The sequence below is a fragment of the Oncorhynchus mykiss genome, chromosome 7 (genome assembly GCF_013265735.2).
Source record: "Oncorhynchus mykiss isolate Arlee chromosome 7, USDA_OmykA_1.1, whole genome shotgun sequence".
In the NCBI taxonomy this organism is placed as follows: Eukaryota; Metazoa; Chordata; class Actinopteri; order Salmoniformes; family Salmonidae; genus Oncorhynchus; species Oncorhynchus mykiss.
This window is the reverse complement of record NC_048571.1, coordinates 68196519-68223794: the sequence shown is the minus strand read 5'-3', so window position 1 is coordinate 68223794 and position 27276 is coordinate 68196519. Positions and strand designations below refer to the sequence as shown.

The window sequence follows — 27276 nt, the reverse complement described above, 5'->3', positions numbered from 1 at the left end:
AGATATGGCTTTTCTTTGCAACTCTGCCTAGAAGGCCAGCATCCCGAAGTTGCAACTTTAGGGTTGGCACTATGCATTACGGCAGGTAGCGTTCTCGTGGCATCAGCCAAACCCAGATTCGTCCATCATACTACCAGATGGTGAAGTGTGATTCATCACTCCAGAGAACGCGTTTTCACTGCTCCAGAGTCCAGTGGCGGCGAGCTTTACACCACTCTAGCCGATGCTTGGCATCACGCATGGTAATCTTAGGCTTGTGTGTGGATGCTTGGCCCATGGAAACCCATTTCAAGAAGCTCCCGACAAACAGTCATTGTGCTGACGTTGCTTCCAGAAGCAGTTAGGAACTCTGTAGTGAGTGTTGCAATCGAGGACAGACGGTTTTCATGCGCTACGCGCTTCAGCAGTGAGTGGTCCCGTTCTGTGAGCTTGTGTGGCCTACCACTTCACGGCTTAGCCGTGGTTGCTCCTAGATATTTACAGTTCACAATAACAGCACTTACAGTTGACCGGGGCAGCTCTAGCAGGGTAGAACCTTGACAAACTGACTTTTTGGAAAGATGGCATCCTATGACCGTGCCACAGCGACTGAGCTCTTCAGTAAGGCCATTCTGCTGCCAATGTTTCTCTATGGAGATTGTATGGATGTGTGCTTGATTTTATACACCTATCAGCAATTGATGTGGCTGAAATAGCCAAATTCACTCATTTGAATGTGTCCACATACTTTTGTATTTTGAGTGTACTTGTTTACAACTACAGAGAAAGGGAGATTTAGCTGAACCCTGACATTTGTTGACAACCTCTCCAACAAGTGTATTTAAAACCAACCTGTCAAGAACTGATCATGACAATTAGTACCCTGTTGGCCAAGTCCCAGTGTATAGCACAGTGCACCCATAGTCACAAGGAAATGTGTGGAAGTCCTGGACATTATTGCTCTATGTATAAATAGTAAGTAGTAAGGACAGCCAGAGTCCGAATAGGCTATAGCAGAATATCACCAATTGCTTGGGAAAGATGCAACAACTTGTTCCATAGCCTCATAGTTCTTCTAGCTTTATTCAAATTCCAACAGGCTATGACAACACTTGAAATATAAGATAGAAAGATTCAGAAAATAAATCGTTATCATATGGAATGGATTGGATTACAATATGTATACTTTTAATTTAGTGAGAAACATTCTGGTCTTTCTTGGCACGATTAGGCCGTCAACGAAAACGGTACTATAGCAGACGGGTTGACCAGTGAAATTATGAATCAGAACTGACAAAAAATGTAATCTACACTATTATCATACAAACATATTTTAATATATCCAAGTACAAGTACAGCGCACATCAATAGGCGATTGTTGAAATGAAAATGAAAGGAGTGTGTGGGTGCGCTGTGCATAGGCCTAAGCATGTTCTCAACGTTCAAAGGTATAGTCTAACAAGCATATAAGAGCATATTGGATATGAATTGTCGGCTACGGTATAAGAAGACAGTTTATGCAAAATCGAAGATGCTCCGGTTGGATAGGATTAGGAAGGCTATAGAATAGTCTACGGCGATAATATACCCGAGGCCAAAAAACTGAAAGGTGGTTACATTTTCTTATGCATCCAAATACAATTAAAATCTTACCTGAATGCACGGAGCTCAAGAATCCCTTCTCCCTCTCAAAGGGCGGTTTCAGGTTTGGCTCTCTGTGCGCATCGCTAGACCAGTTCAGGCTACTCGCCTAACGCCAAGAAGGGTACTCCCTTCAGAGCTCAGGAAATGAAACAGTCCTAAATCATTGAATAAAAAGTAGCCCACTATCTGGACCTACCTTAAATGAACTATATCGCCTGACATGGATTTTATTGCCTAAAGCATTAGACTTCATGATGATGTTATTATAAGCTATTTGGGCTGGCTATTCATGAGGGGGTGCAATTTCATGACATACAATAGATTACAATAGAAATTTCGTCTGAGATTTAATTTGAGAATTTTAAAACAAAATAATGTTGATTCGGAGAATTGTTGACTAATATTGCATGTCAATTCAATCGAATCTGTATTGAGGTTGTTACCATTCCAGACATCTATCTATGTTACCTGCAAGGCACATTCTCAACGCAACCAAATTAACTTAGTCTAGTTCTTCAGGACCTCAGACTGGGTATTTATCTATTACATTAAATCAGATATAAACCATTCAGGTGGTTAGGGTTAGGATAATGTTGTAGGTTTGGAATTGTTCCCAGCTCTAGGAAATTAATCTTTGCTATTTCCCACTTTTTCTAAATCGAACGCAGCTGTATATTGTCACTTCCGGCAATCATGGGGAGGCGCTTGACTAGCTAACGTTTCATATGAATTTACTTTAGCTAGATATACAGTACAACACATTATTTTGCTCAGGGAAATATATAACAGTTGAGGTAAGCCTGCTTTGCACTTTTTCTTAAATTAGTTTAACAAAGTAGCTAACATTACAACTAGCTTGCTAGTTAATTGATCGAATTTCTGTTTGAGCGTGTAGCGAACATTTTAGGCGCTCGCCTTTGTTTGTAGCTGGAATGTTAGCAGCTACAGTAGCTAGTTAGCTACATTAGCTAGCTACGCGCTAACGGTCTGCTACCGCCGTTGCTCTATATTTGTTATGGTTAAGTTAAATGAAGTATCGCTAGATAGCGAAATAAACCAATAGTATACGAAGATCTCCGTGTCCCGCGTTTGAAATACCTAGCTAACAAACTAACGTGAGCATAAACGTATAACTAGCGGCTACGTAGCAAGCTAAGTAGTTAGTTAGCTAACAACTTTAAAGGGAACATGGTCATATTTGCGTTGATATCAGTCTCAACAAACAATTATTTAAGGTTACAGGGCTAGTCAGTGTGTATAATATATTATACAGTAAGTTGCAGAGTTAACGTTACCTAGCCACCAAGCTAACGCGGTGTGTTTTCTTTATTTATTTTTAATAAAGGTGGAAAAAAAAAATATATATTTTTTAAGGTACCATCAGTTATGCAAATGAGTTCGAAAAGAAGAAGGGCCACCTCTCCCTCCAGTAGTGTGAGCGGAGGGGACTTTGACGATGCATCCTCCACTCCTGGAAGCGGACGAAAAAGACGAAGAGCCTTTAATGTTCCTACAGTAGACCCTGTGAGTTGATTTTCTTAGTTCTAGCGCTGATGTATGAAATGATTGAGATCAGACCAAACTAACTATCCCCTTAATTAAAGCTTGTTATTCTTAACATCCTTGTTGTTTGACATTTGGGCAGCTTTGTCATGTTTTATTCGTGTGATTCAGTGAAGTATCCCAAACTTGGATTTGTGTACTGTAACCTGCTTTGACACACATTGTTTGACCATGTTTTGTGTAAAACAGATTGCTGTGTGCCATGAGTTGTACAACACTGTCAGGGACCACAAGGATGACCAGGGGAGGCTGCTTTGTGAGCTGTTCATCAGGGTACCAAAGAGAAGGTAATGTACCATTTTACATTAGAGATGGGTGGGTCATTTCATCAGGGCACACTGTAACAAAACATTCGCAACAGAAAACTTAACCTGTTTATTTTTTTGACATGTCCAAGTAATCCCTCCCCACCCATTTCAACCCACTTTCTAACATTTGATGCCAAATGACCATAGACTTAATGTAGAAGTAACCTGGAGGCTTTTTCTCTATCTGCCTCTCCCTCCTCCAGGAACCTGCCAGACTACTATGAGGTGGTGTCCCAGCCCATAGACATGACCAAGATCCAGCAGAAGCTCAAGTCAGAGGATTACCAAGATGTGGAGCAGCTCACTGCTGATTTCCAGCTTATGTTCAACAATGCCAAGAACTACTATAAGGTGACACACACACTATGTTCAGTGGAAACTCTGAGATGAAAATCTATTGAAGGCTTGATTATGCTGTACGTTGTGCCATTACACTTTGACTATTAACATTGTTACTCTTTGACTAGTAGGAAAAACATCCTTCAAACACTGCAGGTTAGTCATGGTTTTATCTCTGACTTATCAGGCTGAGAGTGAAGAGTACAAGGCAGCCTGCAGGCTGTGGGAACTCTACGTTCACATCAGGAATGAGTTTGTGCAGCCAGGGGATGGTGATGAAGATGATGACGATGGTGAAGACATGCTGGATAATCCTGCTCTCTCCACTGAAGATGAGGTAAAGATCATCTGGACAAATCAGTTTTTACCTCTGTCATGATCTTCGATTTCCTTGCTGCTGTGCATCTATCATAGAATATAAAATACATCTCGATAGCTCATATCTCGTGTCAGGTCAACCACCTAATACTGTTCATTATCACTTTTAATGTGTCTACAACTGCTACTGTCAAGCTAAGTTGAACCATTCTTTATAAGCTCTGTAACACTTGCAACTCAAGTTGCATAGTCAGTGGATGTGCTTGGGATCATAGCTTATTGTTCCTGTATGCTCTGATCTGCAGACTCCACCGAGCTGCCTGAAGGAGGTTTTGGAGCAGCTGTTGGATGCTGTGGTGTCATACACGGACACATCAGGACGGGTCATCAGTGAGCTCTTTCAGAAGCTGCCTTCCAAAATGCACTACCCAGACTACTATGCCGTTATCAAGGAGCCCATTGATCTTAGAGCCATCGCTCAGAGAATACAAGTATCCTATTCACCTCCTGAAGCATTGTGATTTGTGTAGAATTGATTGACATCTAATTGATTTAAGCATATTGATACATGAACAAGTTAATATAGGCCTACTTGACATAATTTCTTGCGTTGTGTAATTATATAAGATATAACTGTGTAACCTAACCATGATTTCTTGTGACTACTACTGATTATTTGTCTTTTTCAGATTGGGTACTACAAAAGTGTCACCGCCATGGCCAAGGATGTTGACCTTCTGGCGAAAAATGCAAAAACATACAATGAACCAGGATCTCAGGTTTTTAAGGTATATTTATCTTATGCTGAATATAATATATATTATGCTGCATTTCTGTATTCTCATATGTTCTGGTGTACAATTGAGCTAAAAGTCTAGTTTCAGTAGAGCTATGTTATACTCTAGATTTTACTGCATGTCTACAACTTTCCAAATGTACTGTAGATGCTATACAAAGCACACTAATCACAATGCTTTCCCTAATTTGATGTTAAGGATGCTAACACCATCAAGAAGGTCTTTATCCAGAGAAAGACTGAGATCGACCATGCTGAGCCCACTAAGACCAGTGTCCGCATCAGGAACCGGAGGTCAGCCCAAGGAGACCGTCTCTCTGCCATCACTCTGGCTCTGCAGTACGGCTCAGAGAGTGACGAGGACGCCCTGCTCTCTGGCGAGTTTGTCTCAACACATACACACACTAACTAGAGTTGAATTGTTTAATCTTTGAGACCAAACCCTCTTCATAGCTTTGTTTCAGTAGGGATAAGTATATGTGACTAATTGTGTGCACTCCTCTATCGTGTTCCAGGCTCTGTGCATTATGACGAGGGTGAGTCTGAGGCGGAGTGCCTGAGCTTCAGTATGGACATGGGTAACCCAGTGTTCCAGCTATATGAGGCTGTGAGGGGGGGCAGGAACAGCCAGGGACAGCTCCTCTCTGAACCCTTCCTCCAGGTGCCCTCCAGGAAAGAATACCCTGACTACTATCAGCAGGTCAAACAGCCCATCGCCCTCCAGCAGATCAGGTAGGAATAGGCTACTACAGTACATCGTCCTATAGGTACTGTACATGGAGAGTTTTTCTCCGTCTAACTAACGTCATTGAATGATGAACTGGAGGAAAAGATCATGTCCCCACTCCCTGTTTTGCTTCTCCCAAATGTGATATTCTTTTGTGATCAGCAAAACTCTTTGGACCTTCTTTTTGCCCAGCTCCTGTTGCTACTTTGGATATACATAAACCCGTCAGTGAATGATGACTGACCTTGTCCTCTGTCCCAGGGAGAAGATGAAGAACGGGGAGTACCAGAGCGTGGAGCAGATGGACTCTGACCTCACTCTGATGTTTGAGAACGCTAAGCGCTACAACGTGCCCAACTCGGCCATCTTCAAACGGGCCCTGCGGCTGCAGCAGATCCTGCTGGTCAGTAGGGTATTGGACCTTATCTGCCTTTTTATACTGTTGATTGTTTAGGAAAGGGCTGAATATAATAAACAGTCATTCAGAGTACACTGGTAGGATTTCTTTCTGTTGAGTTGGGAATGAAACTAGGAATACAAGACATTGAAATGTAAATTCTGGTAGTGTTTCTGTGTATAAAAGACTGAATGGTGGGTACGCTATTGTTGACCGTGATATGTAATGAATGTTTTGCAGATGAAGAAGAGGGAGCTGTTGAGGAGAGGAGATGAAGAGGATCAGGACAGCATTCTGTCCTCTGACACAGGCACTGGCAGTGCGACCAAGAAGAAAAGGTAGGACCCCCCCCCCTACTCCTCCCTCCCTCGCTCTCATTCTTTCATTACCACATCTAGATAGATGCAATCGTTGACATCTCACACCAAGTCAACCAGCTATAGCTTTCATTCTCACTATTTTTTGTTGTGTTTATCTACATCTGCTGCCTTCCTGCTTTTAAGTTTACCCTTTGCCAAGGTAATTAGACTCAATTCAAGTTGCCTGCAGGCAGCCCAACTCCGTTCTCTTATATCGAGGTGGAGTTGAGTTTTGATAACTGGTCGTGCGATTGAGTCACCATCAGTTGGTACTTTAAGAGTTTTTTGAATGTATATTTTTATCTGTACCTATTTTTGTCCTGTATAACTGTGGCCCATCCGCGGGGTGCTGAAATTCATACTTTTTATAAAAACATTTTATTGAATATAACCACCTCTTGCCATTTAGCCATAAGAAGAATGTGAAGAAGAACCGTATGAAGGCACTGTATGCTGCAGTGACTGAAGCCAGAGAAGCAGGGACCAACCGGAGGCTCTGTGATCTGTTCATGGTGAAGCCCTCCAAGAAGGATTACGCAGACTACTACAAGGTAGGCATGAAGTCAACACCAGGTTTTCACAATCCACTAGTTTGCTAGGGCTGCTAAGACAAAGATGAAAAGTTTTTTTTCTTTCTCTCTTTCCCCCCTAACAGAATATAGTGAGTACTGGACATCCTATTGCATTGGAGAAAAGCCACACATTTTAAATCAAAGCAGAATCTTGTTTATTTGAAACATAGATCTTGGTCCAGCAATGGAAAATATTACTTTAACATTTACATTTTTGATTCCCTAATGTTGGTATCGATACGGATGCTGTAGATCGGCTAATCTATGAACCTAACTCCTCCCTTCTATCAGGTGATCCTGGAGCCCATGGATCTTAAGACCATGGAGCATAACATCCGCTCAGAGCGCTACGCCACCGAAGAGGCCCTTATGGACGACATGAGGCTGATGTTCCGCAACGCACGCCACTATAACGAGGAGGGATCTCAGGTAGGACCACTGCCAATCACTCACAGGGCCATGTCACAAAGTGTTCCGTAGGCATAAGATAAAGTAAAACGGGGAGTTATTACCTGAACTTGGCCAATAAGAAACAGAATTTTGCTTTGCTATGCTATGCCCTAATGAACACCACCCTGGGCTAAATTTACAACATGGGAGGGAGGATTGAATGACCTGTTTTGCTGTGGAGGTTTATGATGATGCTGACATCCTGGAGAAGATCGTGAAGGACAAGCGGAAGGAGCTAGGAGCTTCTCCTGAGGAGGGCACTGACAACATGGGATCTCCTAAACTCAAACTAAGTATGTTTGACTCTCTTCTATGGGTGTTTAACAGCACTTCTGAAATATGTATAAACATTTTTAAAAACGAGAGTAAAGGCTAAATGTATATTGTTGTCCTGATAACATTTACATGAAAATTCTCACATATTTTTGTACTTTGTCCCTTTCACATGCATGTTTTTCACCATCTCTCTCTGTAGGAAAGAGTGGCGCGTCTCCTAAGAAGTCCAATAAATACCTGACCCCGCTGCAGCAGCGCCTCAATGAGCTGTATGATGCTGTGAGGAACTACACAGACGGCAGGGGGCGACGTATCTCCACCATCTTCTTGCGCCTTCCGTCCCGCGCTGAGCTGCCTGACTACTACTCCACCATCAAGAGGCCCATCGACATGGAGCGCCTGCGCAGGTAAGCTACAGGCTAACCTGTGTGTGGCTAGCTAGAGGTGAGGTTGCTGAGAGGTTAGAGAGCTGGGCCAGGAACTGTAAGTTAGCCCTGTTTGAATCTGGTGCAGAGTGAGCCAGCAACTGAAGGGTTTCTGGTATCGGTATCCTAGATGTACCATCTTCTGGTGTTGTGCCCTTGAGCACGGCACTTGTCCCCTAAAGTGCGCCCTGTGCTCCAACCTCGTGTGTGTGGGGTTGGGAGCCAATAAAGCAAAAAATACTAATCTTTTTAGAAAGAAAATAAATAAAGTCCTATGTTCTTCCTCTTCTCTAGCCACATGGCGGGCGGCCGTTATCAGGACGTGGATGCACTGGTGGAAGACTTTGCCCTGATGTTCAACAACGCCTGTACCTACAACGAGCCAGAGAGCCTGATCTACCGCGACGCTCTGCTTCTCCACCGCGTCCTCCTGGAGACCCGCAGGCTGCAGGAGGGAGTGGAGGAGGGTGGCTCGCCCCCTGCTGTGGGGCCTCTAGTCAGGGAGCTGATCAGGAACCTGTTTATGTCTGTGCTTGGGCACCAAGACGAGGAGGGGAGGTGTTACAGCGACTCACTGGCTGAGATCCCTGCCCAGGTAAGCGATGTGAGATCGTCCGTACCCTACATGGGGGCCGTATTCACAGTTTATCAGGGTAGGAGTGCTGATCTAGGATCAGGTGCCCCCTGTCTGTAATCTTATTCAGTGTGATCTAACAGGCAAAACTAAATCCGCACTCAAATGGCCTCCGGTCAGACTCTTTTAGATTTAAACAAAGATGTGTAGCATTTAGAAATGCTTATGTTTATTGTAATAGCAGTCATTGAGTTTTTAATAAAAAGTTCTGAACGACCATTAAACTAAGTGAACTAACCTCAACAGGACCCGGCCAGCCCAGAGAAGCCTCTGCTCAACTTTGACGTGATCCGGGCCAACGTGGAGCGAGGACGCTACCGCAGGCTGGACGTGTTCCAGGAGCACATGTTTGAGGTGCTGGAGAAGGCCAGGCGCCTGCACAGGTACGTAGTCTGCACATCATTAGAAAGGCCTTTGTCGCTTTGAATTGCTCTCCAACCTTTCTGAGTCTTTGTTTTGTGTTTGAGTTTATGCATCTGATTCTAGATTGCAGCATTGATAGAAAGCTGAAACATGCCACAACTTAAACCAGTAACCAAGTTAAATCTAACTGATCTCTCCGTGAACCCTCAACCTTTGACCCTGCATGCCTTGCCCTGTCCCTTCACAGGACAGACTCTGAGATCTTTGAGGATGCGGTGGAGCTGCAGCAGTTCTTTATAAAGATCAGAGATGAGCTGTGTAAGAACGGTGAGATCCTCCTCTCCCCGGCTCTCAGCTACACCTCTAAACACATGCACAGTGACGTAGAGCAGGAGAAGAGAGAGAAACTACCCAAGGAGATGGAGGAGGACAAACTGAAGAGGGAGGAGGAGAATAAAGGTGTGTGATGGCATGGGGCCGGGTGTGTGTCAGTGCAGGTGGTTGTGACTGAGTCTGAGGCCTATATAATGTGAGGTTGATGTATTATCATATTCTATGTGGCTTCCAGAGGAGGGAGAGAAGGCTGAGGACCCAGCTGGGGGAGGTGCAGGGCCAGAGAGGATGTACAGTCAGGACTGCAGCTTTGAGAACAGCACCTACCACGTGGGAGACTGTGTCTACGTGCAGCTGGGCGAGGCCAACCGCAAGCCTCACATCGTCTGCATCGAGCGCCTGTGGGAGGACGAAGCAGGTAACCAACACGACACACACTTTGAGACGCACACACACACACACTGCTTTACTGTCAGTAATGTGTTATTCTGTTTTTCCATGTGTGTAGGCGAGAAGTGGCTGTATGGCTGTTGGTTCTACAGGCCCGGTGAGACCTTCCATCTGGCAACACGCAAGTTCCTCCAGCAAGAGGTCTTCAAGAGTGACTACTTCAACAAAGTACTAGTCAGCAAGATACTGGGCAAATGCATGGTCATGTTTGTCAAGGTAAGGTCATGTATCTATCTGAATGGTTAGCCTAGTGGTTAGTGTTGGACTAGTAACCGGAAGGTTGCAAGTTCAAACCCCCGAGCTGACAAGGTACAAATCTGTCGTTCTGCCCCTGAACAGGCAGTTAACCCACTGTTCCTAGGCCGTCATTGAAAATAAGAATTTGCTCTTAACTGACTTGCCTGGTTAAATAAAGGTAAAATAAAAAATGCACACACCTGCGACATAGATGTATGTAATTCAATTGAAATGTTATGCTCATCTATTGGATTAGATAACATCATTATTTGAGCTGAATTGTAATGTCATTTGTAATATAAGATGCATTGACTACTAGGGCAGGGAATTGCCAGGGACCTCACGATACAATGTTATCATGATACTTTGGTGCCGATACAATGCGTTTGCGATTTGATACTGTGATTATTTTTTTATTGCGACTCAAGGTTCCAAACATATTGCTCGCCATATACGAGAGAGCCAATGGAAAACCAGTTTTGATCAGTCATTGAAACAAGTGCCTAAAACTCCCTATTTTAATGCAGGTACAGCCAACTAGCACAATATTGTCAAAAAGATACGCTATATCGTCAAAGTTACATATTGGGATATTATATATCGATTTACCCCCCAACCCACATTGCAGTCCTACTGCGCAGAATCACCGATCTACAAATCACCTTGTATTCCGAAGAACTTCTTATTATGTGATGAAGATTAGCCATTGCTTTGCTTTAAATTGATCCCCTCCAACACACTGATCATCCGTGTGCTTCCTCTACAGGATTACTTCAAGCTGCAGCCTGAGGGAGTAAGACCAGAGGACGTGTACGTCTGTGAGTCCCGCTATTCTGCCAGGAACAAGGCCTTTAAAAAGATCAAGCTGTGGGCCGTGCCAGCCGCCGTGAGGTTTGTCCCTCGGGACGTGCCTTTGCCCGTTGTCCGGGTGGCCTCCATGTATGCCAAACGTGATCAGGAGAAACTGCTGGCTGTGGCTGATAACGGCAGCCGCAGCATCGTTGACAAGGTGAGAGGTCTGAGCACGGGGGGTCTCTTTATTTTAGAGTGAATTGCCGTTGTCCTGCTTATAGGACATGTCCATCACAAATAAGACCACCACAATTACTGTACTTGTAAGGCAACACTTCATTGGGCAAATACCTCCAATGTAATATTAAATAACACTAAACATTAGAATGTATTAAATATTGCTGAGCCAAACTAAACTGAGACAAGCTGTACTGGTTAAGCTTCCACCATAGTTGCTGTGCTGTAAAGGACAACGGGAAAGGAAAATATCAGTCGGCACAGTACACTTAGTGTAAAAGGTGTTAGAGGGGTAAAGCTGAATATTGTTGTTGTGGCGCCAACACTGTATCAGTGTTACTGAGTGTGTGTGCTCTCCTACTGTGTGATGTGTAGGAGCGTGAGGATGTGCCAGTGGAGATGACTGGAGGGGAGCCAGGCTGTCCATACTATGACCAGCTTCACTACAACAACATGTGGCTGAAGGTGGGAGACTGTGTCTACATCCAGTCACATGAGCTCATTAAACCACGCATCGGCAGGTATGTCAATCAAACCTAGTATTTCTCTTCATATGTATTGTGTGTGAGGCTCTTTAGTCGAATCCTTACATCCTCTCGCCGCCTCCTCAAAATGTATTGAAGAACAAGGTCCGAGGGGAGGCACCTTGGACCTACTTTTCCCATACAGTTGAGAAGAAGGCAAGGGAGATGGGATGTGAGAAGTCCCAGAAATATATAATTGAGTCAGCTTTGTGTTTTCAATATGGAAATGTGGTTTAGGTCTGTGAATGTGACAATTAGGAAGCTAACAGTTTTAATTGATTGGGCTGTAACAGGATAGAGAAGCTGTGGGTGCGTGACGGAGCAGCGTTCTTCTTCGGGCCCATCTTCATCCACCCAGAGGAGACTGAACACGAGCCCACCAGGATGTTTTACAAGAGAGAGGTGTTTCTCAGCAACCTGGAGGAGACATGTCCCATGACCTGCGTCATCGGTACCTTACCACTTTACAAGGCACTACACTCAACATGCAAATACTCAATCTATACATTATTGCTGTTTACATTATCAAACCTTTGCCAGACTAGTCTCTGAAAACCGTTTCTGACATATAGCACCCCCTGGAGTGGTCCTGTAATTAACCATCACGCTCTCCCTCCCTCCTGCAGGTAAATGTGTGGTGTCGTCCTTTAAGGACTACCTGTCGTGTCGGCCCACTGAGGTGTCTGAGGAGGACGTGTTGCTGTGCGAGAGCCGCTACATCGAGAGTGAGAAGCAAATGAAGAAGTTTAAAGGCCTGAAGCGCTTCTCCCTCCACGCTAAGGTGGTGGACGACGAGATCTACTACTTCAGGTGGGAGCCACTCACATACTGAACATTTTAAAGGGGCAATCAGCAGTTGCTACATGCATTTAGGAAATATGCATGAATCATATGTACCCATTGATTCTTGAAGATTATAACTTATGTGCTTATTTCAAATGTCGTACCCCATCAGAACCCAAAATATAAGCTTTTTTTTTTTTACTCCAATGTTTGTAAACAAACAATGTATAGCCTCAACATGGTTAAACTATAATTTTAATAACATGGATGGTCCGTCCTTGCATCCATAGCTTTGTCTATAAATTTGAGTGATTTATATTTCTCCAGCCGCATCTCAGATTGTTACAGAAACAGTGGTCGGGAGAACGCTTTGTTATAGTTTCAACTGCTGATTGGGCCTTTAACATAGAACAGGTAAAAGCCCTATTCCGTTTATTCCAATTTCCCCCTTAAGTGTGCACTGAACTAATTCACTCCCCCTCGTGGGTTGGACTGGTGTACACCCAGGCTAAGAAAGCTGCTTTGCTCTCTTCAGGGAGAACGAGGGAAGAGAATCGAACTGCAGCCAAAGATTTTATTCGCTTGATGGCATATGTGAGTTTCTTGTCTGGCTGGTATCAACCCTCTTCTCTGATTGGTTCATATCCAGGAAGTTGATAGTGCCCCAGAAGGAGCCGTCTCCTCTGCTGAATAAGAAGATTGAAGAGTTGGAGATGAAGCTGGCAGACATGGATGAGGGGGATGAGGATCTGGATGACCTGGAGGATGAGGACGAGGCTCCAGAGACTCCCTCCATGCCCATCATGCAGACCCCTCTGGCAAGCGATTTGGACATCATGCCTTACACCCCTCCTCAGGTCTTACATCCACGCACCCACACCCTTTGCCCAAATGCTGTACCCTTCTGCCCACACACAACCCACCTCAACAGATTTACCCTTTCAACTCCATGCATACACCCACCTTTGTCCCAACAAGTCTCTTACCTCCAATCAAACACACCCAACCCCACATAACCCCTCCATTCAGCCGCTCATGCATCACACACAGCCCTACCCATGATTTTACACCCGTTACCATCATTCCCCCTAGATCTTAAAGCTCTTCACACACTCCTACAAAACCAATGTGTACATCACTACCTAGGGCCTCTCAATCTCTTTATGGAATTGAGCTTGAATTAATTAAAAACTGTACGTGTTACTGTTGATTGACCCGTCTACCCCCTGTTTCCCTTCACAGTCCACGCCCAAGGTAAAGGGTGTGTCTAAGAAGGATGGAGCCAAGAGGAAGATGAACATGAGCGGCTACATCCTGTTCAGCAGTGAGATGCGTTCAGTCATCAAGACCCGCCACCCTGATTTCTCCTTTGGGGAGCTCAGCCGTCTGGTGGGAACCGAGTGGAGGAACCTGGAGGCTCCCAAGAAAGTAGAGTATGAAGGTAGGAAGGCCAGGGAAGCATGCTAGTACTGAGGTGTCTATACAGAGTCTTTTAGTTACACCAGTAGATTCATGCACTGGTTGAGATCTGCAATCAGTATGTACCAGCCAGGTGACAATGTCATTATTTAAAGGGACATTATTACACTCCATAATCTGTTTTCAGGTCACGAAAGTAGTCCAAATCCCATGCCAAACATCTGACAAACTTTGATTTTGGACTGTAATGTCCCTTCAATGTTAGCGTTATGAATCTATCGAAGCATGCATGTTACTGTTTGTTCCAGAGCGGGCAGCCAGGGTGGTGGAGCAGCAGGAGAGGGAGAGGGCAGCCCAGCAGCAAGCTTCCCCTAGAGCAGGTACCCCAGTAGGGGCCATGATGGGAATGACGCCTGGTCCAGGTAACCCCTAACTCGCAGAGACAGGCAGTGAAACACAAATACACCACTAGCCTCTAAGCACACAGATGTGCATACATTTCTATAGAATAGGGGCTAGGGGTTGATTTGTGATTCAGGGAGACAGCACGATTGCTTGGGACTTAGCTGGACTGCTAAAACGATTCAACCTTTATTCAACTTTTTCTCCTATCTGAAAATTGTCCAGTGCCTTGCAACTGCATCCTCATTATAGGCTGCGGTTGTTTGTTTGTTGCTACTCATTTAAATGTATAGTATTCCATCAGTTTATTTGTTTTGCATCAAATGCATGATCCAATTCAACTGCATGAACAAGAGTATTTGTTTTATTTAACATTTTATTTCATTCCATCAGCATGTAGATATATACAGTAACGCCATGCTTGTTTTGCCTACTAACTGGTTGAATTTTATTTTTCTTATCATAAATGAATGTGTAGTGCATGTCAGTTGCATGTCACTTATGCATGAATATGTTGTCCGTTCCCTGCCTCCTCCTCCTAAGGCATGATGGGAGCTTATGGCCCCCCCTACGGTATGCCCATGCACGGCCCCTATGAGGGCTTTCTGGGTATGGGCCCAATGCCACCTCACCATATGGGCTCGATGCCCCCCCAACACTTCCAGCCAGGTATGCCTGGGTACCACCCTGGCATGCCCCACCCGGGTAAGGACCCCCAACCAGCCACCGTCCACTCCAGGCCAAGGCCACACCTGTCCTGGTCAGTCAGTAGCTCCCAGTCAGTCGTGTCTGTCTCTCCTGCTGGAGGGGCTTACCTGGTCTACAGGCAGGCTATGCTGTGGTGGCCCACTGACCACTCAGGCTGCCAAACATCTCTGTCTGCTGGGAGATAAAATGCACTCAAGAGTTGGTGAGCTGCAGGCAGCAGAACAAAACACATTGAAAGTAAAGAAGGTAGTGTGTAGAGGTGCTTGCTTGACTGCCTGGCAGACAGACAGTTTGGAATGAAGATGCTCTGCATCGTAGCTATATCGTGTGCAACTGACTACCTTTTCAGTCTGTCTGTCCGTCATCCACTACAGGGGTCCACCGTCATTTACTTCTCTACACACATACTTCTCTACACATCTACTCTCATATCTAATTTCTCTCAAACATCAGAATCCATGCTCGCCTCAATTAACACATGAACAAACATGTAATGCCTGTGGAGCAATGACTACAGCTAACCCTTTATCTCACCAGTTTCTGTAAAGATCACACACGTTTATTTTCCAGCATGCATTCTATGCACATCCACCATGTTATATAGCCTACACTATGAATGTATCATGCAACAACTATTACCCTCATACAACAGTGCTTGCCGTCTTGTCACGATTTTGTGGGAACTTGTTGTGATAGGTATGATGGGTCCTGGTATGAATGGCATGCAAGGAAGTCCCGGAGGCCACCACTACATGCAACAGGTAAAAGTCTAACTTACAATGACCAATGAGCTACTGCACTGATACTTTCTATCATCTGGAACTATTTGCATGTTGTGTATGATTCCTGATTGGATTTCCATTAGTTCCATATGTTATATTGTATCCAAATGCAGTGGGAAAGTTATTGTTTTCCTGTATCTCCCTTAGCCTGGGATGCAGGCCCCTCCACCATACCCAGGCATGGGCCAGCTAGGCCAACCCTCCCACCTCCAGCCCACGACCCCCATGTTTGTGGCTCCACCGCCCAAGACCCAAAGGGTGCTCCACTCTGAGGCCTACCTCAAGTACATTGAGGGCCTGAACGCAGAGAACAACACTGTCAGCAAGTGGGACCAATCTCTCAAAGGTATATTTCTACTCACAAATTTGCTGTTCTTCTGTACTGCGTTTGCCTTCTTTCTTTCCATGCACCTGTCCTACAGCACACTGAATGAACTACAACAATTTCCTTCTCACTGTACTACCATGTTTTCTAACATTCTCTTGAATAGCTGTCTTAGGTGTCATTTATTGTTGCATTTTTTTGGACTGTTCAGTTTTTGGGTTTGTGGTATGACTTGTGATGAGTAAAGTGTCACATTTCCATAGCACGTAGGAGAGATGTTCACCTGTCCAAAGAGCAGGAGAGCAGACTCCCTTCCCATTGGTTGAAGAGCAAGGGAGCCCACACGACGATGGCAGACGCACTGTGGCGCCTGCGGGACCTGATGCTTCGAGACTCACTGAACATACGTCAGGCGTACAACTTGTAGAAACCTCTAACAACTGTATGTGTTCCTGGCTGACTACATTGCAGATCTCCAAAATACTTGGATAGGTGTTTAACATATTAGCTAACCACATAATATGGCACACAACCATTGGTTGATTCAATGCAAATGTCTGCAATGTAGTTGACCTGGTACACGACCACTGTCACACGCTCACTGTCCTCATCGTAGAATGGACACAGGAAGAAGAATTAGGTGATAGAGAAGCAATATTTTATAGTGAATCAATCATGGATTTTTATATTTTTTTAGAGCAGAATAAGCTTAGGTTTGTCATTTCTTTATTTTGTATCATGTTTGAAGATTTCTCAATGTAAGTTCATGTTCTTAGCCGCTTATGGTCAGTCACTGACAAAATAAATTTGCTGAGAACATTTATGGTTTCATTTGTTTCGTCTGTTTTGAGTCACCCATGCACCACAAGGTTTATAACGGGAGATATCCCGCATAAAATTCAGGCCTAGGTGTGGCCACTCTCATATGTAGTCTTCACAAAGGGTTTCTGAGCCTTTATTGGAGCTATGGGTGTGCTTGTCTGTGGCTAACAGACATGTCTACTATGACATTTCTAATGTTCAATCATTAGCTACAAAATAATCCACTTTCCAGGCAGACGTCCTCCTAGCTGAACGATGTCATTTCCCGGAAGAGACAGCCAAGATTGGGCCATTCTCTTTAGTGTTTGCCTTGTCTTGCCTTTCCCCCACCTCTTCACTAGAAACATTTTGATCCAAAATCACACGGAAACCCTACACAACTGGCGCAAAAACAAACCAATACAACACTTAAGCAACGTATCCAAATGGAATAACTAAGAACTGAACAGAAAGATAACGAGGTGAGGTTTATTAGACGACTATTAGACGCTAGCTAAATGCTAGCCAGACATGATTTGCTGCAGGAGTTACCTAACGTTAGATGGCTAAGCTTGCGGCGTCGGATCGTTCATTTTTAAGCTCAGTGCTTCAGATGTTGCTATGCCGGATGCAAACGTGTCATTGCAAATTATAACTATACTGTAGTTAGGTTTTCAAAGCACATTTAAAATTCAAATACAAACGCCATGAGTGTGAAATGTATTAATTAGATAACTTAGCTAACTTTTACATAGCTATCGAACCTAGCCTAATATTAAGCTAGATATCTACCGGTACTTATAACAAGCGTGCAACCACCTGCATTTGTCTAGACAACCAGAATTAATCAATGACCGTTTTGTAAAAAATACATTATAGTAGTTGGGTACTAACGTTAAGTTATGTGATATGAAACGAAGTTAGCCAGCTTGCTAGACAGCTAACGTTAGTTAGCTAAGTTGTAGCTAGCGGAACACGCCTTACAAAGAACCTTCTAACGACAGTTTCCAACTGGAATTCCAAACTTGGTGTGTTCTCTCACCAAGTTTGGTATTAAGTTATACTGACTATGTTAGCCATATTGCAGGGAAATAATTGTCGTTTGAATGTTCTCTGTATTGGATGTATTGCAATCCATTCATGTTTTATGTCTAATGCAAAATCACAGCACCCTTATAACCATTTCATGCATGGGTGTTGTCAGGTGTTGCAACGTATTAATTGCTTATCACTGCTGGCCTGGATCAACAAAGGCCCCTGAAAGCCAGTTGTGCAAGGCACTGACAGTGGGCTTTGTTGTAGTGATGCGAATGTGGCATCTCAAAATGCAGTTAACAAGCTACCCCAAAACAAACACTATACCATTCTCTTTGTTACCCTCTTTTCAGGGAGAGCTTTGCAGTCACTCCTCTCAAAATCCAATAAACCCTAAACGTCTATCGCTGCTGCACTGAAAAGCACCCACCTCAACTCAACCTGAGCTAACCGCCTGACTCACCTAAACCCAACCAGCCAGTATGTTCCAGTGTCCGGGTAACCCTATGTCCAGCGCTGCTGCCAGCCCCATGCAGCAGCTGTCTCAGCCCCAGCCAGGGTACAGCATCCCCTGTGCCTCGAGTCCCCTGCCCTCTGAGAGCGCCAGTCACCCTCTCCGGAGCTCAGCCCTGCCCTTGGGCTCAGCCACTCCCTTCAGCCCCACCTCCACAGGTGTGTGAGTGTGTGTCAAAGCTGTCTGTGTGTCTCTCTCAATGGGCTTATCTGTTTTTGTTTGTTTGTTTTTAGTATCTAACATGGCAAACCCTAAAGAGAAGACCCCCATGTGTCTGGTGAATGAGTTAGCCCGTTTCAATAAGATCCAGCCTGAGTATAAGCTGCTCTGTGAGCAAGGACCAGCTCACTCCAAGGTAACTCGACAACGCAGCCACTGGTACTCACTAGCAAACTTAGGTTGTGTTTATAAGGATACACTCACTGTAGCAAAAGGTTTTGCAACTGAAAATAAAAACAAATGTTTCTTGTTGAACAAGTTCAGATAGTGCCATACCATTTCTGAACACAAGCCTGGAAAGATCAGTCATCAGTGTGCTTTTTATGTCTACCTTCCTGCTCTTTAATACTTATAACAGAGACTTATCCCTATCTACTTCTCTCTTCTGTTTCCTTACTCTCCCAGATCTTCTCAGTGAGGTTATCGCTAGGGGATCAGCACTGGGAGGCAGAGGGGACCAGCATAAAGAAGGCCCAGCACTCTGCAGCTGCCACAGCCTTGGCCCAGACCACAATGCCCAAACCTAGCATGAGGAACAATACCCGCAACAACACAGGTCATCACGTTGCTCAGTCTCATGATAGGGAAACATTGATAGTCAGTGGCATTAAGTAGTCTACATTAAATAGGGTTTGAGTTTGAGCACTAGGTGTATTAAAGTTTTGGTGCCTATTGTTCTTTAATGTGTTCTGTTTGTGTTTTCGGTTTCATCTGTGTGTGTACTACCACAGTAGACTGCATGACGCAAACGGTGGAGCTGAATTCCCTCTGTATGAAGTTAGGGATGAAGCCTATGTACAAGCCTATAGACCCTTACCCCGGGATGAGACCACCCAGCTTCAACTACAACATCAGGGCACCGGGGCCTTACCAACGCTCCATGCAACAGTACGTCCATTTGTTTTTCTGGGGGGGTATTCATTGTAAAACTTCAATTAATACCCCAGGCGTTTATTGGAGGCCAGCATAATTAGGTAAGTCAGTCAGTAAAAGCTATAACTGAGCGTCTCCTGTCTACTCGGTGTGTGGTCAGGTACTACTACCCGTTTCCCCCAGTGGGGCCGGTGCTGTACCACATGGAGCTGAACATCGGGGGCCAGCAGTTCCACGGGAAGGGGCGTACGCGGCAGCTCGCCAAACACGACGCCGCCTCCAAGGCCCTGAAGACTCTGCAGAAGGAGCCCATACTGCTGCAGCAGCTGCCTGAGGTCAGAACTGCCTGGGGTCAGAACTGCCTGGGGTCAGAACTGCCTGGGGTCAGAACTGGGGAGAAAACACTAGGGTTGGAACAGTCCCTGCTTATTCCTTTCTGTTTCTGGGAATACTCCAACTAGAATTCCTGGAAAAAGTTGGATGAAAGTTTGGGAACATTTTCTGTATTTTGCCCAAGGGGCAACACCAGCTACATGGATCACTACACCGGTCTGCTTCACAACGTTGACTCAATTCTGCCACACAGAGCAATTCCGCTGCATCTTATAGCCACTCTGCTGCAACATACACAGCTGTCAGATAGTTTGTGTCAAAACATTCTATTTCATTTCAGATGAATGGAGAAGATACTGAAGAGAACCTCAACAAATCAGAAATCAGCCAGGTGTTTGAGATCGCACTGAAGAGGAACATGCCTGTCAACTTTGAGGTAGGCTTTGGTCCTGCATTTGCTCAACTAACAGTCCAGTTATATAGTGGAACTAATTATGTTCTCTCCCCTGAGGATATACCTTTCCAAGTCTTTTTCGAATTGTCTTTCCCTTACCTCTTCCCACAGGTTCTGAAGGAGGCAGGTCCTCCCCACATGAAGAGCTTCATGGTGCGTGTGGCGGTGGGGGAGTTCTGTGGAGAGGGCGAGGGCAAGAGTAAGAAGATCGCTAAGAAGCTGGCAGCTACAGCCGTGCTGGAGGAACTGAGGAGACTGCCCCAGCTGATCCCCTGCGTGGAAAAGATGCAGCCAGCACGCATCAAGAAGAAGACCAAGTCCATCATTAAGGTGAGAGGACCAGGGAGATGAGGTCAGGGAGAATAGAGGGCAGATGGGAAATTTGCTTCCTAGCTGGCAGTGAATGCAAGTACTGTACATCATAAAAAAGAACAAGGGCTTCTAAGAAAGCCATTGTTAATTCTTAAAGGGCAACAGAATTGAGAGGGGAGGGGTGATGGGGAAAGCTTTTGCATGGTTGGATTTTTTTTATAGGAATGTTTGATCTTGTGCTTGTTCTCTCCATCCCCCTCCAGCTGCAGACCAGTCCAGAATATGGCCAGGGCATGAACCCCATCAGCAGACTGGCTCAGATCCAGCAGGCTAAGAAAGAGAAGGAACCAGAGTACAACATGCTGACAGAGAGGGGGCTGCCCAGACGCAGGGAGTTTGTTATGCAGGTGAGACAGGAGGCCCTGGAACATAGCCTGCTCTTGGCCTAGGGCACTTGTGTAGGTCTGAGGGGATTGGACAGGTGTATACAATATAACACCTAGCCTATCAGAGGGAAATGTGGAGCTTGCGCCATAGTGTGTATGCCTATCTAGGCTAGTTCTCTCATCTCACTAGTGTCTATGGTTCTCTCATTCTGATCCGTGGTTGTGGTCACCAGGTGACGGTGTGTGGTCAGTGTGCGGAGGGCTTGGGCCCCAGTAAGAAGGTAGCGAAGAAGAACGCAGCAGAGAAGATGCTGGAGCTTCTAGGTTTCAAAGTGCCTCAGCCGCAGCCCCACAAACCTGCGCTCAAAACGGACGAAAAGGTACAGTAGGTCCCCAAGAGCCACCAGAGGCATCCCATCCAGACCACTGGTTTAGTTAGACTCCACTCATGTGCTTATCTATCAGGTAGTACATAGCAAAGATAGTTTGTATTGACTTGAATGATCATTGAGCCGTGTATTCTTTCTGTTGATCATGTGACCCAAGGTTCCACTGAAGAAAAATGGAGATGGGAGGAAAGTGACCTTCTTTGAGCCAGGCTCTGTGGAAGAGAGCCAGTCGCTGGGTGAGTGGTTCAGGCGCAGGGTTGAAACTACACATATTTTGACATGTACTGTTTTATTCAGTACACTTTGTTTGGATTTGGTATGAGACATTTGACTTACTCGACTTAAACCCTTTTGTCTCTTTTGGGGAGCAGAGGTAGTCCACAAACTTCCCCCAGAGTGTTATGCGGGATGACTGATTTAGTATTTTGGAAAGTGGGATACTTTTACGTTACATGGGTACTTCATTCCGTGTTCTCCTTCCTTCCTGTTTTACATGATTATGTCTCTGGCGACTCCCCCCATCATCTCTCAGGTTCCAAGGAGGAGGACTACCGCCTGCCCTTCCTCAGCCACCAGCAGCTCCCAGCAGGCATTCTGCTCATGGTGCCCGAGGTGGCCCAGGCTGTAGGGGCCAGCCCTAGCCAGGGGCACCAGAACAAGGACTACGGTCCCCGGGCCAACCCTGCCAAGGTGTGTCCCTTTGTTTTAGTGGAATTAGCCATGGTATTATTTTAGCTCTGCTATCTTTAACCTCACAGTTTGTATGTCTATTTTAGTCCTGTGATGTTCTTTTACTACTTCAATATTTTGTTGTAAAGGTGTCTTTGATTAGCAAGATGAGCACTATGCAAATAAACAGTATTGTTATTATTATATTAAGGCCACCTTGACGGCCATCATCGCCAATGAGCTGCTGTACGCTGGTGCCTCCCTGACCGCCGAGACCATTCTGAAGAGCCAGAACAGTGTGGGTCATCTAGTACCCCATGGACCCCTGACCAGACCCTCTGAACTGCTCAGCTACCTGGCCAATGTACAGGGACTGCAGGTACACACATACACACACACAAACACCTACCCCATGGGTTCCTGACCAGACCCTCTGAACTGCTCAGCTACCTGGCCTAATGTACAGGGACTACAGGTAGTCATAGACACAATGGTGTGTGTGCATGTGTATGCACACAAACAAATACACACACACACACACAATTAAACTTTTTATTAGTGCAGTGGTATTCAAACTTTTTCAGTGGGGACTTCATTTTTTTCCCGCCAGAATATCTGGGGACATAATATTTTCTCCGACAAATTTCTGGCTACTCCACCCCACCCCAGCTATAAAATCAGTAAATTCATCCATTTTTACATCAACAAATAACCTTCAATTCATTACATTTTCATCTCTTATCCAAATGATAAGAAACTGATAAATATATTTACTCAATATTATTACATTGTAATAAATTATCTTTCTCAAAAATGTTTGCATGTTGTCCCATACAATCTCAACCTTTTTGTTGTTGTTGGGCGACCCCACTGCAGTTCCTGGGGTCGCGACCCCAATTTTGAAACAACTATATTAATGTTTTGTGGAGTGTTAATGTTAGTATTAATATCCTCTGTTGCTTTTCTTGCAGGTGGAATACAAAGACTTCCCCAAAAACAACAAGAATGAATTTGTATCGCTGATCAACTGCTCCTCCCAGCCCCCCCTCATCAGCCACGGCATTGGCAAGGACGTGGAGTCCTGTCACGACATGGTTAGACTCGCACACAACCACACTGAAGGAGCTTTAGTGTTTAGACCAGGATCTTGTTCATTAGGGCACACTGTAGCAAAAACAATCTGGTCTCCCAAGAGGCGTAGCGGTCTAAGGCACTGCATTGCTAAGAAAACAAGTATATTGGACATGTTCACAAAGTTCCTCCCTGTTACACATGTCCCCCCTGAACATGACCCTGATGCTCTAAATCAGACATATACAGGCACAAGCAATAGGGAAATGATGATCTAGACTACATCAAATATTCCACATCCTCCCTCTGTCTACAGGCTGCCTTGAATATCCTGAAGATTCTGTCAGAGCTGGACCAGCACCAGCAGCAGACCAATGACAGGGCAGGGAACGCACCACTCTCTGGGTAAGACCATGCATCTAATAGGTCAGATGAGGACCAATAAGAGAACACTATTGAGGTTGAATAATAATAATAGTTTAATATATTTGTCTTATTTTCTAGGGTTGCAAAACTCAGAAAACATTCCAAACGCTATTCAGAAATCCTAGTTTCTCTTCAACCTGAGAACTAGGTCCGTATGACTAGGTAACACTTGTCTGTCTTGTGTTGGGTTTCTGTAGGTGTGGTAAACAGGACATGGAGGGCAGTGACTCTCTCCTCATCAAACAGGCTAACTCAAGCACCTTGGGACAACAGACTCTGGATGGCACTGTCTAGACAGACGCACACCATTGGTTGTTTGAAAGAAGCACTAAAAGAAAACGAACACTGTTCTGATAGGCTGTTTTAGATTTCTACAGGAAGCTGAGGGCAACCATCACTAGTGTTCATATTGTATGAAATGTTCAGTTAAACAAGATTGATAGAAGAAAAATTACATTTATTTCCTCCTCCTTGATTTTGTTTAATTGTGCACATTATTCATTATTTTTTTGTTGCTTTATAGAAACAAATTTGCTCCATCATAGCCATCATAGCCATATGTTGAGATAAGATGGAATAATGTTAATATGATAACTGTGAAAATCAACTTTTGAGAAGAAGCGTTTTGTCTATTTTTCCCTTTTTTTATGTTAATGAGATCTTTCTCTTATTTTTAAATGTTGTTTAAGTCTTCATTGACCCTGGAATTATTGGAGGGTTGTTAACAGACCTGGGTTAAAAAACAAGTGAAATCTTTCAAATACGCGGAGAGTTTGCTTTATGAGTGCCAGATGGGCGGAGTTTGCCATTTTGCCTGGAGAAATGGAATAATCAAACCCAGCTAAAGTATTTGAAATTATTTAAAATAGCTTTTTAACCCAGGTCTGGTTGTTACAATAGTGTTTACTTGTGAAGTATGGGACCCCATAGAAGGATAGGATGCAGCTAGCGAACCACTGTTGATTTTCCTAGAGTGCTTTATAACAACAACCACCGCAAGTGAACAGTGTTTATCTACATTACCATGTAGAGCTGCAAAGGTTTTGTGACTAAGTATAGCGTGTGTGATGTCCTGTGATTTTGTCTGTCCCCACTGTCAGAGGCGTCGGGGCAGTATAAGTCTGTGTTGCGTACGGTCCTAGCACGATATCCCCCCTCTCTCCCCTTGTTGTCAAACCACCTCTCTGCTCCCCATGAAATGTAAGTAAAACTTATGCTATCACGCACAAAACAAAACCATCAGAGTTGTATATTTGTTCTTACTGTATGTGCCCTCATGTTCCAAGACAAAATGGTAGATGATAAAGGTAGGTACATTTGGGGGTACGTTTTGGACTGGACGTGTAGTGCAAGCCTAAACTAGTCTCTCAACAGGCGTGTTTCTGCCAAAGCGAGTCTAGCCCTACACAGATGTGATATCAATGAGTGAACAACCAACCAGTTACACGGTGGCTTTACTTTGACAACAGTGGATGTTTTTACCACATATCAACACAGTTTAGTATAATAAGTCAAACAAATGGCTGACACATTATTGACCTGTCAGAAACACATGGTGCAACCACCCTGTCCTGCAAGACTTAATTTCTGGCCAATGACTATTACTGGCATTCCATCACATGCAATCAGGACCACTTCTGGTGCTCAGTGTCACACACAACCATTTCACACTATCTTGCCAAACTGAACCTTACTGTGCTAGCTCAGGTTTTTTGTTTTACATTGTCCTCTCCATCGTAGTTCCAGCACAACTTGGGTTTCTTAAAGCGAGCTGAACAGGACCTAGGGTGCCTAGGGTGACTTTAAACCAGTCGAGGGGCATGTTTGGTTGGCCATGGCCTTCTCAAATCAGCTTGGTAATAAGTGTAACAAAGGCAGGCTGACCTTAGACTGGAAAACATTAAGCTGTAAGAGTAGTACAGTTGGGATTAGTCATTGGTCATTTTATTTCCCCATATAGTTTTTTTTTATCCATTCAGACCTGGTTTCCCTGACAGATTAAACCAACTGGAATAAAAAAACATGGTCAACGTATCTTTATAGTCCAAGACTAGGCTTATGTGTCTGGAAAATCCACCCGTAGATTTTATCTGTAGAGACTAAGTCTACAGGGAGAGTTAGTTAGCTGCGATCAGGGTAGGTTCTCCATTGGTCAGCTCCACTTGCTCTCAATGGAAGGCTATGTGCACTTGTCTGACCCCATGAACTGATATGTCACCACGGAGGACTCCCACGGCAACAGCCTGCAGGAAGAGGAAGAAGGGTGCAGTTACACAGGTTAAACCTGGCTGTATCGTACAAACACACACACACACACACACACACACACACACACACACATACATATACATACATATACACACAGTGGCTTGCGAAAGTATTCACCCCAAAGGGCTGTGGTTTGGGGGTGTTTGTATCATTTGATTTACAAAACATGCTTTGCAGATGCAAAATATTTTCTATTGTGAAACATACAAGAAAATCTAACATGAGCGTGCATAACTATTCACGGTTTTAATGGTGCTCCATGGGATGTTCAAAGTTTCAGATTTTTACCTTTATTTAACTAGGCAAGTCAGTTAAGAACAAATTCTTACTTTCAATTATGGCCCGTTCAGGGGCAGAATGACAGATTTGTACCTTGTCAGGTCGAGGATTTGAACTTGCAACCTTCCGGTTACTAGTCCAGCGCTCTAACCACTAACCGCCCAAATGATATAACCCAACCCTGATCTGTACTTCTCCACAACTTTGTCCCTGACCTGTTTGGAGCTCTCCTCCAAACAGGAGCGGCAGCTTGCTTGGTGGTGTTGCAGACTCTGGGGCCTTTTAGAACAGGTGTATTTATACAGAGATCATGTGACACTTAGATTGCACACAGGTGGACTTTATTTAACTAATTATGTGACTTCTGAAGCTAATTGGTTGCACCAGATCTTATTTAGGGGCTTCATAGCAAAGGTGCACGCACCACTTTTCTGTTTTTTTATTTAGTTTCCCTTCACCAATTTGGATTTTTTTTGTGTATGTCCACTACATTAAATCCAAATAAAGATCAATTTAAATGACAGTTTGTAATGCAACAAAATAGGATAAATGCCAATTGTGGTGAATACTTTTGCAAGGCTGTATACATTTATTCTAGTTCTGAGGTTTCACCAGCCATCATGCCTCAGGCCTATGTGTTCTGATGAATGCCTGTGTCTGTATTTCCTCTGAATAGGTCATATGCGGCTGTTGACAAATGGTCCGACCAACTGATGGACCACCTACACAACCTGGGTCTCAACACTACATCAGCCTGGGAGAACAGGACGGCTTGGAGAGACCGATGTCGAGGTGCTCCACACCTTTCCAATGAAAGGCGAAGGCGAGTGAGTGGGTGATCATTACATTTTTTTTTCAATCAATGTGTGTACTCGCGCTCGAGATGACAGGCACGTAGGTGAGGCGTGGAATGCAGACCGGGACTGGTCTTATTGGGATGGCGTTCATGGCCTTCTCCAAACTGTACTCAGGCTCCAGTGATGCAAGGGACAGTTCTACCTCATTCCTGAGGGGGGCAGCAGATTGAAAAGTTTCACAACATCCCACTGTTTTTAACTGCACAACTACAAGGGACATTCTGATACATACTGTAGTAAGCCTATGT

General features: G+C 44.5%; 3 protein-coding genes and 1 long non-coding RNA gene across 14 annotated transcripts in view; 2 read left to right on the top strand and 2 right to left on the bottom strand.

Annotated features, from left to right (window-relative positions):
* Positions 1-1824, bottom strand: part of LOC110528342 (calcium/calmodulin-dependent protein kinase type 1-like) — a 39606-nt gene extending 37782 nt beyond the window's left edge. Inside the window, exon 1 of the mRNA XM_036983921.1 lies at positions 1633-1824. The gene's annotated coding sequence lies outside the window, so the exon portion shown is untranslated. The remainder of the gene's footprint in view (positions 1-1632) is intronic.
* A 451-nt stretch (positions 1825-2275) lies between these two features.
* Positions 2276-16963, top strand: LOC110528340 (protein polybromo-1). Of its 8 annotated transcripts, none has more exons than XM_036983920.1 (31): positions 2276-2417; positions 2969-3147; positions 3376-3473; positions 3698-3845; positions 4021-4170; positions 4457-4541; positions 4841-4939; positions 5147-5324; positions 5463-5679; positions 5936-6086; positions 6312-6409; positions 6840-6981; positions 7294-7431; positions 7634-7745; positions 7928-8135; positions 8448-8748; positions 9034-9170; positions 9398-9609; positions 9719-9901; positions 9992-10149; positions 10937-11179; positions 11575-11720; positions 12017-12174; positions 12350-12533; positions 13156-13363; positions 13749-13947; positions 14234-14347; positions 14871-15032; positions 15732-15796; positions 15965-16163; positions 16406-16963. In XM_036983920.1, the coding sequence occupies exons 6-31, from the start codon at positions 4500-4502 to the stop codon at positions 16567-16569; spliced, it is 4218 nt and encodes a 1405-aa protein (XP_036839815.1). In that variant the 5' UTR covers positions 2276-2417; positions 2969-3147; positions 3376-3473; positions 3698-3845; positions 4021-4170; positions 4457-4499; the 3' UTR covers positions 16570-16963. The 8 variants fall into 8 exon arrangements, with proteins under 8 accessions (XP_036839815.1, XP_036839810.1, XP_036839811.1 ...); XM_036983915.1 differs by having other exon boundaries at positions 4457-4642; positions 5936-6077; XM_036983916.1 differs by having other exon boundaries at positions 4457-4642; positions 13156-13324.
* Positions 16964-17220: 257 nt separating this feature from the next.
* On the top strand, positions 17221-24860 carry LOC110528338 (double-stranded RNA-binding protein Staufen homolog 1). Of its 4 annotated transcripts, none has more exons than XM_021610335.2 (16): positions 17221-17425; positions 18332-18650; positions 18726-18847; positions 19117-19267; positions 19446-19599; positions 19745-19919; positions 20258-20353; positions 20483-20701; positions 20947-21090; positions 21303-21449; positions 21616-21694; positions 21991-22148; positions 22339-22506; positions 23099-23221; positions 23515-23603; positions 23822-24860. In XM_021610335.2, the coding sequence occupies exons 2-16, from the start codon at positions 18461-18463 to the stop codon at positions 23916-23918; spliced, it is 2112 nt and encodes a 703-aa protein (XP_021466010.2). In that variant the 5' UTR covers positions 17221-17425; positions 18332-18460; the 3' UTR covers positions 23919-24860. The 4 variants fall into 4 exon arrangements, with proteins under 4 accessions (XP_021466010.2, XP_021466009.2, XP_021466012.2 ...); XM_021610334.2 differs by having other exon boundaries at positions 19443-19599; XM_021610337.2 differs by lacking the exon at positions 18332-18650 and having other exon boundaries at positions 17222-17425.
* On the bottom strand, positions 24524-26552 carry LOC110528339. The gene is made up of 2 exons (XR_002474238.2): positions 26387-26552; positions 24524-25867 (listed from the first exon to the last, which is right to left on the bottom strand). It is a non-coding gene; the product is annotated as an uncharacterized LOC110528339 (long non-coding RNA).
* Positions 26553-27276: the final 724 nt, after the last annotated feature.